The sequence below is a fragment of the Mustela nivalis genome, assembly GCF_964662115.1.
Source record: "Mustela nivalis genome assembly, chromosome: 13".
Taxonomy (NCBI): domain Eukaryota; kingdom Metazoa; phylum Chordata; class Mammalia; order Carnivora; family Mustelidae; genus Mustela; species Mustela nivalis.
This window is the reverse complement of record NC_139032.1, coordinates 84,699,341-84,712,950: the sequence shown is the minus strand read 5'-3', so window position 1 is coordinate 84,712,950 and position 13,610 is coordinate 84,699,341. Positions and strand designations below refer to the sequence as shown.

General features: G+C 49.4%; 1 protein-coding gene across 3 annotated transcripts in view; it reads right to left on the bottom strand.

The window, feature by feature from the left end:
* MVB12B (multivesicular body subunit 12B) overlaps positions 1-10,712 on the bottom strand; it is a 186,463-nt gene extending 175,751 nt beyond the window's left edge. Inside the window, exon 1 of one of the 3 annotated variants that reach the window (XM_082695609.1) lies at positions 10,132-10,712. In XM_082695609.1, the coding sequence (XP_082551735.1) occupies positions 10,132-10,206 (75 nt within the window). In that variant the 5' untranslated portion in view covers positions 10,207-10,712. Of the gene's footprint in view, positions 1-2,372; positions 2,553-10,131 lie in introns of those variants that run through there. The other 2 variants (XM_082695607.1, XM_082695608.1) reach the window with 2 other exon arrangements.
* Positions 10,713-13,610: the final 2,898 nt, after the last annotated feature.

Genomic DNA, 13,610 nt, shown 5'->3' with positions numbered 1-13,610 from the left:
CACACCTGCGCTGTGTCTGCAGAGTGCTTTGCAATTCTCAAAAAGCTTTCTCGGTCACCCGTCTTGACTGATGATCACACCAAACCTGGAAGGTAGCTGGGTCTTATTACCCCGATTTTGGAGGGAAAAAGAAAACTGAGGCCCAGAGTTGTCAGCCGCTGCGCAACTGGCCACCGGACCTTTAGTCCTCCTTCCCAGGTCTGATCCGCTTTCCATGACTCTGTGCCTGGAGACCAAAATCCCATCTGATACCCAACTGAGAAAGCAGTTTCAACACTAATTATATTTAAAAATGCCAAAGCTCTTCTTTCTCTAGCTATAGCCCAATAAGTGAAGCAAGCGGGAGAAAAGTACAGAAAGATAAAAGTAACATGGGATTAATTTTCCTCACACCTCAGTTTCAAGATTCAACATTTCCCTCATAAATAATTTACAACAATAAAAATGAGCTAAGGCCATGTTTGTGTAGGACGGAGGTAAATTTAGGCCTAATGAGGGAGATCCGAGCGCCGCACAGGAGGGAATAGGTTGATGTATAGCACTGTATACGCACAATCGACAGCACACAGGGGCTCCATTACCAACTGGAAGTCGCGAGGCCCACCAGGAGGAGGGGGGCCAATTTAAGGAAACTTCTACCATCCCAGCTGCGGCTGCAAGGGAGTCTGCAAGAGTCTCCACAGGGAGAGCGAAAAGTTGACCAGGATTTTAGATGACAAGACAATGGGGGCTGAGATTTCTCAGAAGTATAAAATTGAACCAACCTGAAATTAAGCCAGTTCTCAGGAAATGCCAGGTGAGGAATCAAGGTGATGATGGCGCCTGGGAGGCACGTCTGCTCGTGGGCCCACGGAGAGTGCAGTGGCAACAATGATCTTGAGCTGGTCCTCCTCATTTAACCTTGTAGGTTATCTGGCCCCAGTTGCCCTCCCAGTCTCTACCCTGGGTGCATGGCCAGGCTCCACTATATCATTTCCGAGGCTGGGGGTTGCTATTCCTATGTCTGCCCCGAGAGGATTTCTCCGCCAGGCAGGAGAGTATGTATGAATGTGCTGTGGGGTGTGTGTGTATGTGTGTGTGTGTGTGTGTGTGTGTGTGTGTGTGTGTGTGTGTGTGTTGCATGTACACACTGGGGCAACAAAGATTCAGTTAGGGTGAGGTATGTTTCCAGGCCAGGAGGATTTTTCCCATGTCATGCTCGATGAATACTATGCAACAAGGCCAGGGAGGAGAAAAACCGCCTCCTGCTTCTGCCTGCAGTGCTGCAAACAGGGCCTGGGGAAGGCCCCTGCGCCCAGCCCTGCAGCACCTTGGCAATGCTGTCATCCCAGGTTCACAGAGAAATGAACTTTAACTATAAAGCCTCTCATACAGACAGCACACTGCTCCCTTGTAGCTGATCAAAGAATTACTACAACAGTGTGCTTAATCCCTAAAAGTCAGCAGTGCTGGGCTTAACTGATGCTGAATATTGTTTCAGAATCAAAGGCGTGCCTCCCGGCCCCAGTCTGGGAGAAAACTAAGCTACTGTATCACAGTTGAAAACTCAGGGGAACTTTGATATCATCTCTGTTTAATTTCCCCGGCCCTGTGAGCCTGGGGTTTATCTCGTTTTATCAACTCCTGTACTGAAATCAAAACCCAACTAACAGAGCTCAGACCTCTCTCCACTGAGGCCCTTCCAGCAGCAGGGTGGATCGGGGGGCAACAACTGCAGGGGGGCAGGGGGCGTGCCATCAAAGGAGGCACAGCAGGAACCCGGACTCGGCCTCCCCACTGTGGTGAGGAAGGCCGGCTCAGAAGCAGTGCCAGGGCCGCCCACCAAGGGCTGAAGGCGTGACTCGCACACAACTTTTGAGAAGAGTAATTTCAAAGTATGGGGGGTGTAGGTTAAATTGGGCTACTGTAATTGAAATGACAAAACCAGTGGATTAATTAAGTCCCTACAGAAGGATGAACTTGCAATCTGTTTGTTTGAAATCCAAAGTCAAGGGCACAAAAGACATAAACTGTCTGCCCACATCCACCAACTTGTGGGGCTGGGGGAAGACAGTGGGTAAATATTTCACTTGCCGTGGAAACCTGACCAATAGCAGGGGGTGGAGACTGAGAACGGGCTGTCCCTGCCATGTACCCATCGTGGGGCAGCTCTTTGCCTGTCTCCCAGCGGCAGCAGTGGTCTGCAAGAATCCATGCCCCCTTTGGCCCCATGATTACTGTCACCATTTTACCTACAAATCTTTAGCAGGTATGGAGGGACACGGCCCCGTTCCCACTGGAGGGAGGCCATGGCCAGGCTTCACCAACACACACCACCACACAAACAAACACACAGACCGGGCTGCCTGTGTGCAGGTAAGGTGCAGACCTACCTCCTCGGGAGATGGCAGGCCATGGCCTGAGTCCATGTAGCACCCAAGGCCAGCCGGCTCCTGGAGCTACTCATGGAGGACAGTCCCCAGGCGGAGAGGCGTCCGCTATGGAACCTCAGAACGGCATCCTGGGGCCTCCTGCACTTGGTCTGGACCACTCTCCCCGTCAGAAGCCAAATGACTCTAACAAACACGTTGAGTATGGTCAGGTGGCCACAGACCAGAGGCTGCTGGGAAGGCTGCTAAGATATTAGTAGACTAAAGCAAATATTTTTCTAAGCTCTTCTAGATCACAAAGAATTTTCCAGCTAGGGAACTAACAATGGCGAGCACTTCCTTTTCTCCAGTAAAGGAAAAGAATCTGGTGTATAAACGCACCCATTCTATCTGACTAATGCAGAGATTTCTATTAACCATTTGTATACCAAGCAGATTTTCCACAAATCATGTGATACAGGCCTAGAGTTCATGTTGCTGCTGCGCATATGGTGCAAAGCTAGATCCCAGAGTTCATTCTCCAAAAATAAATCCAGGATCAAGTTTTATGGCCCTGCGGTAGCCAAAGTCCTGCCCCTTACAGGCCAGACTCTCCACAGCCAGTGAACCTAGTGCTGGGGAGCGGGGCAGGGGCGGGGGGCGATCTCCAGAACACTGTGCCCACTGTGCCCCCACCTGCCCCCAAACACTGCAAAAGAGGGTCAGCCCTGCCGCTTCCCATCAAGTCTCAGTGCCATATGTCCCTGGGAGAGAAGGAAGAAGGAGAGCCCCACAGAAGGCAGGTGCTCTAAAAATGGACCCCAAAGGACCCAGGAGACGTGCTCTCTTGATGTTCAGTGACATAAGGTAAGTCACATCCTTACCCCGGTTTACAGAGTAAAAATGCCAATATGGTGCCTCAGCACCAAGCAAATGGGCCGCCGGGTGGGAAATCATCAGAACACCTGGCTCAGGTCAGCCAGGCATCTCATCCCCACCACCCTCCTCTCCAACTTTCATAGGGGTCTTGAGAGTTTCTTTTCATGTATATTTGGCATCTAATTTTTCTACCTGTATGCTGATGGCTTCCAAAATCCCTCGACTGCCCTGACTTTTCTCCTGAGACTCAGAGGTGTGCATCTAGTGTCCTGCTGGCTACTGCCAGCCTGTGTCCTGGCTGAACGTGTCCTCCTCCCCCTGAAGCACCTCCCACATTTCCAGTACCTTGCAGGACCCGGCACATAGCAATAAGCCCACAAATATTTACAGGGAGCCTTTGTGTAAGCAGCGAGGGAGACTTCGCAATGACGATGATGGACAATGCAACACTGGGGAGCAGGGACTCAAACAGGAGCAAGTGTGAGGTACCTGCAGAGTGTGTTAAAAGAGACTCTTGAACCCACTCCCAGAGACACAGATTCAGTAAGTGTAGGATGGGGCCCGAGAAGCTGCATTTCTAACAAGCTCCAGGTGACGGCCAAACAGCTGGTCCACAGTCTGAACTCGGAGTACAAGACAGCAGGTGTTCGTTAGATGTTTGATGAATGAATGAACAGAAACAAAAACCTGAGTGTAATTATCCATGGGGACTAGCCTCCGAATGAATCCTTCAGTCTCTCCCTCCCCAAACAGGTCAGCCCAGAGCATCCAGTTCCTCCCCTACGACACCCACCCCACCATTCAAAATCCAGGTCACATTCTCCCCAAACTTTCCCCGACCGCCTAGCCACACAGCTGCTGTCACGGAGAAGCCCCGCGTGTCACCAAGGACGTGGTCTTAGCACACGTATGCGCACATACGTGTGTACACACATACAGAAACACACAGCCTTGCCTCTCAGAAGGTTAAAGCACCCTTGCCCCAGGAGAACAGTGGTTGTTCAAAGGTGTTATGTCCACCCAGTGCCTGGCCCACAGTGGGCGCTTAATAAATGGATTATGGGGGGGGGGGTAGGTGGAAGGAAGGAAGGAGCAAGTTCCCATCATCCTTTCAAAACTGCCCCTCTTTCACTGGATTAGGAAAAGCACACAAAGCATCAAAGGCAACAGCAAGAACAGCCCTGTGGAACCCTTACAATGACAGCACCAGGCTGGGCATCCAGGAGCCCAGGGCAAACACTACAATTCTAGGGACAGGCACGCTGCAGAGGAGGGGCGGCAGGACCGCAGCACTCCAGCAGCTCCAGAAGTGATTATGACTTAGTCCAAGCAGTTGGGTGACAGCCTGGCAGAGGCCAGGGGGTCTCCAAGCTAGCTGCACAGAAGACCCCACTAAGGAGTTGGTAAAAACCACTGCTGCCCATTCCAGTCCCCCAGGTTGTGATTTAACTGGTCTGGGCCTGGGCCGAGACCAGATAATGCATGGCCTAGGCCAAGTGCCACTGTGAGACAATGAAAAAGACATGGCCACCCCCTGTGGCGCTCCTAGGCTGGGAAACATCCCAAAGAAAGGGGCTGCCCAAGAGGGGACACTTCCTTCTTCCTGGTGAGTCACGGAGATGGGAGGGAAGAGCAGGCGGTCGGTCAGGCTGGCCTCCTGGAAAGACAGAGGGTGCTGAGTAGGGAAGATACTGTAGGCAGGAGAGGCCAGGTCAGCAGCGGTGTGAATGAACGCAGACCACTGGGGGAACTGTGGCAAGCAGATGGGCTCTGAAATGAGCTTATGAAATGCTTAAACAAACAAACAAATAAAACAGTTAAAAATCTGTCTGCATTTCTCTGCTATTTCTAAGGTCTAAGCAATGACACAGCTTCAGGAAGGAAGGAAGATTCGCAAGTCTTTCATTTGTATTTCCTCTCCTGTAACTGAACGCTTCTCGAACCCATGCCACTTCCTGCAGAAAGCCATGGGCCTTGGCATTCGCTTGGTGGGGGACTGGGAAGTGAAGCAGAGGAACGGACAGGGAGAGGTTCTGGAGTCAGACGGACCAGAGCCCAAATCCCAGCTCTTGCACTGTGTACAGCGGTATGACTGGGCTCAAGTTTTCATCCCCCTAAAACTGGAATAATAATAATATTTCCTCTACAGGGTGCTATAGTGTAAAGAACTTGTAGAACTTCTATCAAAAAAAACAACTGACAGAACAAAATGGACCATCTATGAAATAGAAGAAAATATTTCCAAATCACATATCCGCTCAGGGGTTAAAATCCAAATCTATAAAGAACTCCTACAACTTAACAACAATAACAAAAAACAAACACTTGATTTAAAAACAAATGGGCAAAGGACTTGAGTAGACACTTCTCCAAAGATGATATACAAATGGCTAATAAGCATATGAAAAGATGTGCGGTCACTAGGGAAATGCAAACCAAAATCACAATGAGCTGTTGTCTGTACCCCGTTGGGATGGCCACTATCAAAAGTCAAAAAATTAGTGTTGGTGAGGATTGGAAAACTGGAACTCTGGTGCACTGTTTTTGGAAATGGAAAAGCAGCTACTGTGGAAAACAGTATAGGGATTTCTCAAAATATTAAAAATAGAATTACTATAGGGTCTGGCAATTCCACTTCTGGGTATGTACCCAAAAGAGTTGAAAACGGGGTCTTGAAAAGATATTTGTACCTCCGTGTTCACAATGGCATTATTCACAAGCGCCAAAAGGTGGAAGTAACCCAACTGTCCAGAGATACGGGTAAGCAAAATGGGTATATATATGCAGTGAATATTATTTGGCTAAAAAGGAAATTCTGGCATATACTATAATGTGAGTGAACCCTGAAGACATTATGTGAAGTGAAATAAGCCACTCCTAGAAAGACAGATACTATATAATTCCACATATGTGAGGCTACAGAAAGTAGCATGGTGGCTGCCAGAGCGTGGGGGAGGGGAAATGGAAGCTGTTTAATGAGTATAGTGTTTTGCAAGATGGGAAAGTTCCAGAGATTAGCTGCATGACAATGTGAATGTCCTTAATGCCACTGATTTGTATACTTGAAAACGATTAGGGTGGTACATTTTATGTGCTGTACGTTTTGCAATTTAAAAATGGCATCTACAAGTGTGGTTTTCAAGTTTCAGTCAGTAGAAGTACAACCCAAGATCCTTATTAAACACAGAGACTCCGGGGACCCTTCCCCCAGATATTCTGACTGAAGGTCTGGATGGGAGGTCCTGGAATCTGCATTTTCATAAACATCTCAGGGCTATTTAGCACACTAAGAATTCGTGTATTTTGCTCTGGTTCTAAAGGGTCAAGGAAAATTCTTCTGAATATTTTGCTTTGCTGATCAGTATCTGTTTAAAACATACACACACACTATGCCTGTGTGTGTGTGTGTGTGTGTGTGTGTGTGTGTGTGTCTAGAAAGCTCTCCTGTTGATTCTAGCCACAGCCCAACAAGATGATCCTCTGATTCTCAGGGAAGTAGCAGCTACAAAGCTTGAGTATGTGACCCCACAGCTCCAGGCCCATGGGCCTCTCACATTTCAGCCTGCACAAACTCCACATCTCACCAGAAGTGTGTCAGGTAAACCAAACACGCGCCCACAGGATGTCCCCAACAAGGGAGGTAATGTCAATTACAGCCTGCAGGGGCCCCGCCTCCCACGGAGCAGAGCGGATGAGCGCTAACCCAGGCGACCCCACCACAAACAGCGCGGACGATGCAGGGAAACCCCAATTCTCAAGGGCAGCGGCAAGCAGAAGGCCAAGGAGAGCCAGTGGGGCCAGTAAAACGCTGGCCAGGGAGGGGCTCAGAGAGAGCAACAACAGCTTGACAGAGGCAGCCCATTCAAGGACCCCAGGTCTCCCCTCCCACAACCCAACCAGCAAAGGAAACTCTGCTCATTCAACCGCAACCAACTAAATACAGTGTTCTCGGCCCACCACACCAGCCATGTAGTCATTTGTTATCTTCACCATCATAATAGCACCTTTGACATTTCCCATGCTTGGCTCCAACTCCATCATGACTTTCCTGTGTGGCAAAGGACGTCGCTCTTTCAGTGTGAAGCAGGGAGCACTTCTGACCTGCTAAGGCAGAGGGGCCCATGACTTTTGGATTCAGACTCCCCCAGAAGCAGATGTGCCATGAAACTAATAGCAAGGAACCTCTGGTCACTCTCCACCCCTCACCCCTTCCAAGGTCCCAAGAGGGAGGACCCAGCAATGTGTTCACAGGGTTGAGTGGTTTTGTAAAGTGTACAAAAGCAAGACATTCTTGTTTTCTTTTTCTTCTAACCCCTCCCCACTCCAAACTGTCTAACCCAGATAACCAAGGTCTGCCTCTGGCTTCCACCTAAATTTGGTACGGACTCCCCCACACCCTCTGTGGAGCCACATGCACTCACATACAGCTCACGCAGCCTTATGGGCTAGGTTATATTCTTTTTTTTTTTTTTTTAAAGATTTTATTTATTTATTTGACAGAGAGAGATCACAGGTAGGTAGAGAGGCTGGCAGAGAGAGAGAGAGAGAGGGAAGCAGGCTCCCCGCCGAGCAGAGAGCCCGATGTGGGACTCGATCCCAGGACCCTGAGATCATGACCTGAGCCGAAGGCAGCGGCTTAACCCACTGAGCCACCCAGGCGCCCCGGGCTAGGTTATATTCTTAAACCACTTTTACACAGAAGGAAGTCGGGATGCCGAAAGGTTCCCCAAGGGGCGCCTAGGTGGCTCAGATGGGTAAGCATATGCCTTCGGCTCAGATCATGCTATCCAGGTCCTGGGATCGAGCCCTGTTTCGGGCTCCCAGCTCAGTTGGGGGTCTGCTTCTCCCTCTGCCTCCCCCCCCCCTGCTTATGTTCTCTCTCTCTCAAATGAATAAATAAAATATTTTTTAAAAAGAAAGAAAGGAAGAAAGAAAGTTTCCGTGAAGTTCCATGACCTGCCTGGGGTCACTGCGATTGCAGGAAGTAGAATGAGATTCAAATCCAAACCCCTAGATCCGAGCCTTATGTTTTCTTACTGTATCATCCCCTCCTGGTTATCCTCAGGAGAGCTAAATAATAACCCAAAACAGAAACACACTCTAAAGAAAAAGTAAAAACGAAGCTACTCTTCGGATTAATGTTAACAAACACTTAATGATAAGCACTAACTTCTACTGACCACTTGCCCTATGGCAGACGCAGAGCTAAATGCTTCTCTTGCAATATTTCATTCACTGCTCACCATAATCCTATAAGATAGATATTAGCCTCACTCTACAGATGAGGAAACTGAGGCTCAGAAAATTTCATTCATTTACACAAGAACACACAGGATAAGTAGGAAAGCCAAAGATTCAGCTGAGGTCTAATTCTAAAGTCCTTGCATTTAACCATGGTGCACTGTTCCTGGAAGTTGGAAAGCCCGCCAGTGAGATGGAGGCAGGCAGGGAAATGTCCTCAGCATAAACCAGGAGTGTGGCCTAAAAGCTAGGAGGAAGGAACGAAAAATGTTGATCAGAAAAAATGATTCTGGGCTCAAATGAACCAATCAACTGCTTTACATGGGTCGTGATGCCCAGATCCCAGCAGAGGTCCCATCCGTCGGAGGCCCCATTTAAATAGTCTCTGCACAGTCCAATATCTCAAAGTGCCACAACAATTTCCAGTGAGCAAGAAAGGTGTCCCCTGTGTCCTGTAACTAAACTTGAGTACCCTGAGCTTCTTGGTTTGTCTGCGTTTCTGCAGAGCTTACCCCTAACTTTTCTAAGGCTTCTCTGGTACAGCTGATAAGACTTTTTGCATGCCCTCCCCCCCATTAAAATGAGATGGGATCCAGCCGGCTGTCGAGAATGGTACAATGAGATTACACTGAGAAGGAACCACCAGAGACAAAAGCCCTTAAAGAGTCACTGGCCTGATGTGGCTTTTGTGGCAGAAATCTGAGTGGGCGCTGGTTCTTGGGTGGGGGCAGGGAACAGAGAAGGGGCAACAGATATTTGCCTTTTGCCTTCCTGGGGCCTTCCTCTGTTCCCTGCTGAAGAGGCTGCTGGGAGGGGACAGAAGAGTCACATCTTTAGTAGTGAGAAGGCTGATAATTTTGGAAGAGTTGTCTGTTGGTAACAAAGAGGACAAAGATGCTAACGGGTCTGCCCTCTTCACCTGGGCCTGTCGCTGGGGATCTGCTGTCCCCTGGTGCTCAGCCATAGCTCTTATCCCAGCCCCTGCCCCTGGGCCTCACTTAGGCTGCAGTCCTTATGGGGTGCTCACCAACACACCCACCTCACTTCCAGGATGGGTGCTCTGGGTCTTGAGTGTCCACGCTGGGCACCTCACCTTTAGACAGGTGCCCCGGCATTTGGGTGTCCTCTTTACTGTGCCCAGGTCACATATGAGGCCGCACCTCAGATGATGCTCAAGGCTCAGGTGCAAGCTGGTCTGCACCCACGTGATCACAGAGAGCTGGACCCCAGCCTGGGCCATTGAAACGACTGTCCCCAGTCTGGCAGGTGGCCGCTGCGGCCTGGGCACAGGTGGGCCGCCTCACCGCCTACCCGGGAGGGGGTGGCTCTCGGGGACCCTCACCTGTCCGGCCCGGGGTGGAGTCGGGGGGGGGTGCACTGCTGGCGTTCGGGTCCCTGAGCTCCCACCCGCCTGCCCACCGCAAGGCCAAGCCGGTGTTGGAGAAGCCGCGGCGCACGCGGGCTCTGGTAGAGGCCGCCGGGCCTGTCCCCGCGGCGGGCCGGGCACGGAGCCCGCAGGCCTCGGCGCGGCCCGGCTCCGCCCGCCCGCCCGCCCCTCGGCCCGGGGCCCGCGCCCGCCCGCCCGCCCGCCTGCCTGCGCCGCGGCAGCAGGGCCGGCTCGACCGAGCCTCCGCGGCGCCCGGCCCGCCCGGCCTCACTTAACTGTTCCCCGCTGGGGCGGCGGCGGCTGCGGCGGCGGCGGGTCCCGGCTCCGTCTCACGCAGAAGCAGCTTCTCATCGCCCGGGCGGCGCGGGAGGGGCCGGGCCCGGGGCCCAGGCGGCGGGGCCGGCGCCGCAGCTCGAGCGCGAGCCTCACCGGGGAGCGGCGGCGGCGGCGGCGGCAGGGGCGGGGCGCGGCCTGGCGGCGGCGGCGGCGGCGGCGACAACGACGGCGGCGGCTCCTTCGGCGGGCCGCGCTCCGGGCCTCCCGGCTCTGGCGCTGGCTCCGGGGGAGGCGCCCGGCGCCCGAGGCTGGCTCCGGCGGGAGGAGGGAGCGGGAGCCCTCGCGTCCGGAGCCCGCGCCGCCGCCCGGCCGGCACCCCGCCTCCCCTCCGCGGCCTCCCTTAAGGCTCAGCCCGCTAGCCCCCCGGCCCGGCCTCCCCGAGCCCGCGGGCGGCCCCCAGCCCGGCCTCCGAGCCCCGGGAGCCGCCGGCCTCTTGGAGTCTGGGCACTAGTTATCCCCTCCGCCAAGCTGGTCTCTTGCAGGGCCCCGCAGCCCACTCGGCTGTCTTAGGCCGCACTGAATCAGCCCTTCCGCACAGCCTAAGAACCCTGGACGCCCCCGGCCTCAACACACACACACACACACACACACACACACACACACAGGCCTCAACACACACACACAGGCCTCAACACACACACACACACACACACACGTTGGCCTCTTGCAGGGACACCCGACCCTCCCTAGTCTTGAGGGAACATCAGGCCATTCCTTCAACTCAGCTCACTCCAGTTCGGGAGACCCATTGACCCAACAGACCCAACACAAGCTTAGCCAGGTCCCAGTCCCCACTAATAATAACAGACCCCTCAAAGTGATCCCAATCTCCCAGCAATTCTCTGCCTCCCCTTTACGCCAGGCAAATGATCTACCCACCGAGGCCCAGAACCAGGGTTATGGGACTGCCCTGGAGGGAAGCATCCAGAGGGACCATGGGTTTACAGAAGTGATGCCCTACAGTACTTGGGAAAAAGGTATGGGCCAGAGGATAAGATGAAGCTGGATGAGGGCTGGGGTCCAGAACTTGACCCTCAGCTGGAATGGCTGGTACCAAAGACAGGAGCAGCCTGTCTCTTCACCTTTAACCAAAAAAATGTCCTGCATAGCCCCAGCAAGGCATTCCCAGAGAGGGGCTGGTCTGCTATTTGAAAGAATTGTGGTCAGAAGGCTGGCGCCTTTCGAGCAGAGGACCATGCAAGAGTGATTGGCATCAATTTGCTAATACATCAAGTCTAATTGTCACACATTCTAGGCTTTTCTAAGCAGAACTGGCTGGTGGGGAAAATGTCCTGTGGGGAAGCCAGGCAACTGTGTGCATTCCAAGTGTCTGTCTTGCTCCGAAATGCCAGTTTCAGATGGTTTTGCAGGCAAGTTTTTTCAAACCATTAGGGGACAGACAATGCCTATGTTATTTAAACTGTTACACAGAAAAAAAAAAAAAAAAAAAAGAAAGAAAGAAAGAAAAACGTTCTGTTTCGCTTTCCAAATTTAGCATAACTCTAATGCCAAAATCTGACAGAGATTACATCAAAAATGAGAATTGCAGATTAATCATAGGACACTGGTGCCCAGATAATTTAAAATGAGTTATTTGAAAAAGAGGCTCTATAGTCAAACAACTTGAGAAAGTACTGCCATGTATAGTCTACCTTTTGGAGAATCACAATAACTATTTATATATTAAAGTCTCTATGAAGTCCAGGGGTAAAGAAACTATATAACCTGGCATTTCTCAAACTCATCTGAGCCAGGAGCACCTTTTAAAAGTTCACCAATTATCTCTAATATGTGAATCACGACTATAGACCAACCCACATAGGTATATAATGGTTGTAAATCTATTAAACACAAAATTTTAGTAATTTGAATCCAACTTGATGTAAAACAAGTCAAAATCCACTATGATCAAACAAGATTTATTCAAAAAGTAAACGAATAATTCACCATCAGGGAGTCTATAAATTGTTAAAGAAAAATAAATCACAGAGTATTTCAACAAGACAGATGCTTTAAAAGTATTTGATAAACTTCAACACCAATTACTTACAAATTTTTAAAAAATCTCTTAGTAAACTAGGAAGAAAATTTAAACTTCATAACATGAAAAAGTTTATCAGAAGCCATCAATAAACATATTTAATGGGGAAACACTGAAGGTATTCTCATTTAAGTCAGCAACAAAACAAGGATGTCTGTCATAGCTGCTAGAAACTAATGCCAATGTGATAAGATAAGAAAAATAAATAAATACTGGAAAGGAAGAGACATATTGTCATTACTTGTTCATGACTTAAATGTGTATCTAAAAAAAAAAAAAATTGAAGAGAATCAGCCAAAAATCTTCAAGATTTTGGTAAAATGGCTAGTAATGAGATAAACACCAAAATCCATGGCTTTTCTAAATGTGAAGAGAAAAGACTTCCTTTCCATAAAGAAACTTCTGTTTTGTTTTTGGCTTTGGCTGACTACAGAGAGCAAATATTTTTATGTGGTCTCCTGCCATGTGGCAAGTGGACCTCTTTCTTCTGCAGAGAGATACTATTGTCCAGCTACTATAGCGGTAAATCTCTCCAGTTCAGGGGGAGATGTTATAGCAAGTCAACTTGTCCACAGATCAAAAGCTACAGTTTCCTGTCAATTTCAAGGACTTTTCTCTCCTATGTCTCTTTTCTATATCTATGCCGCAGTTTCTTCCAAATTCAGAAGTGGGGAGAGGTATAACTTATAGGATCCCCTAAATACAGCACTAAATACCAATGATTTCTATTTAGAAAGTATGATGTTTTTTAAGAAAATTACATTCACATTAGCAATGAATACTCTAAAATACCTGAGCTTAATCTTAACAAGAAATGGCAAGGCCCATAGAAAGAAAACTATAAAACCTTACTGAAAAACATAAAAGAAGTCCTCAAAGGAAAAACATAATAAATCCCCAAGGAAGAAGTCTCAATATTGCAAAGATGTCATATCCCCCCTAACTCAATTTATATATTTAGTGGAATCTAAATCAAAGAACCAATATGATTTGGGGGATATGGTGCAATGGAATTTAATTTGACAGATTACAAGTAGGCAGAGGGGCAGGCAGAGAGGCAGGCAGAGAGAAGGGTGAAGCAGGCTCCCTGCTGAGCATAGATCCCGATGCAGGGCTCGATCCAAGGACCCTGAGATCATGACCTAAGCTGAAGGCAGAGGCTTAACCCACTGAGCCACCCAGGTGCCCCTGCAATGGAATTTAACAAAATTATTTTAAAACTGATCTTGATAAATAAATATGTAAAATATGAAGAAAAAATTTTAAATTGAATAATAGTGTTATATTAAATTTATTATAAGAATATTAATAATAATGAGTATCAAATATAACATAAAACTTACATTGTAACTTATATTTTATACTTTATATATTTTAT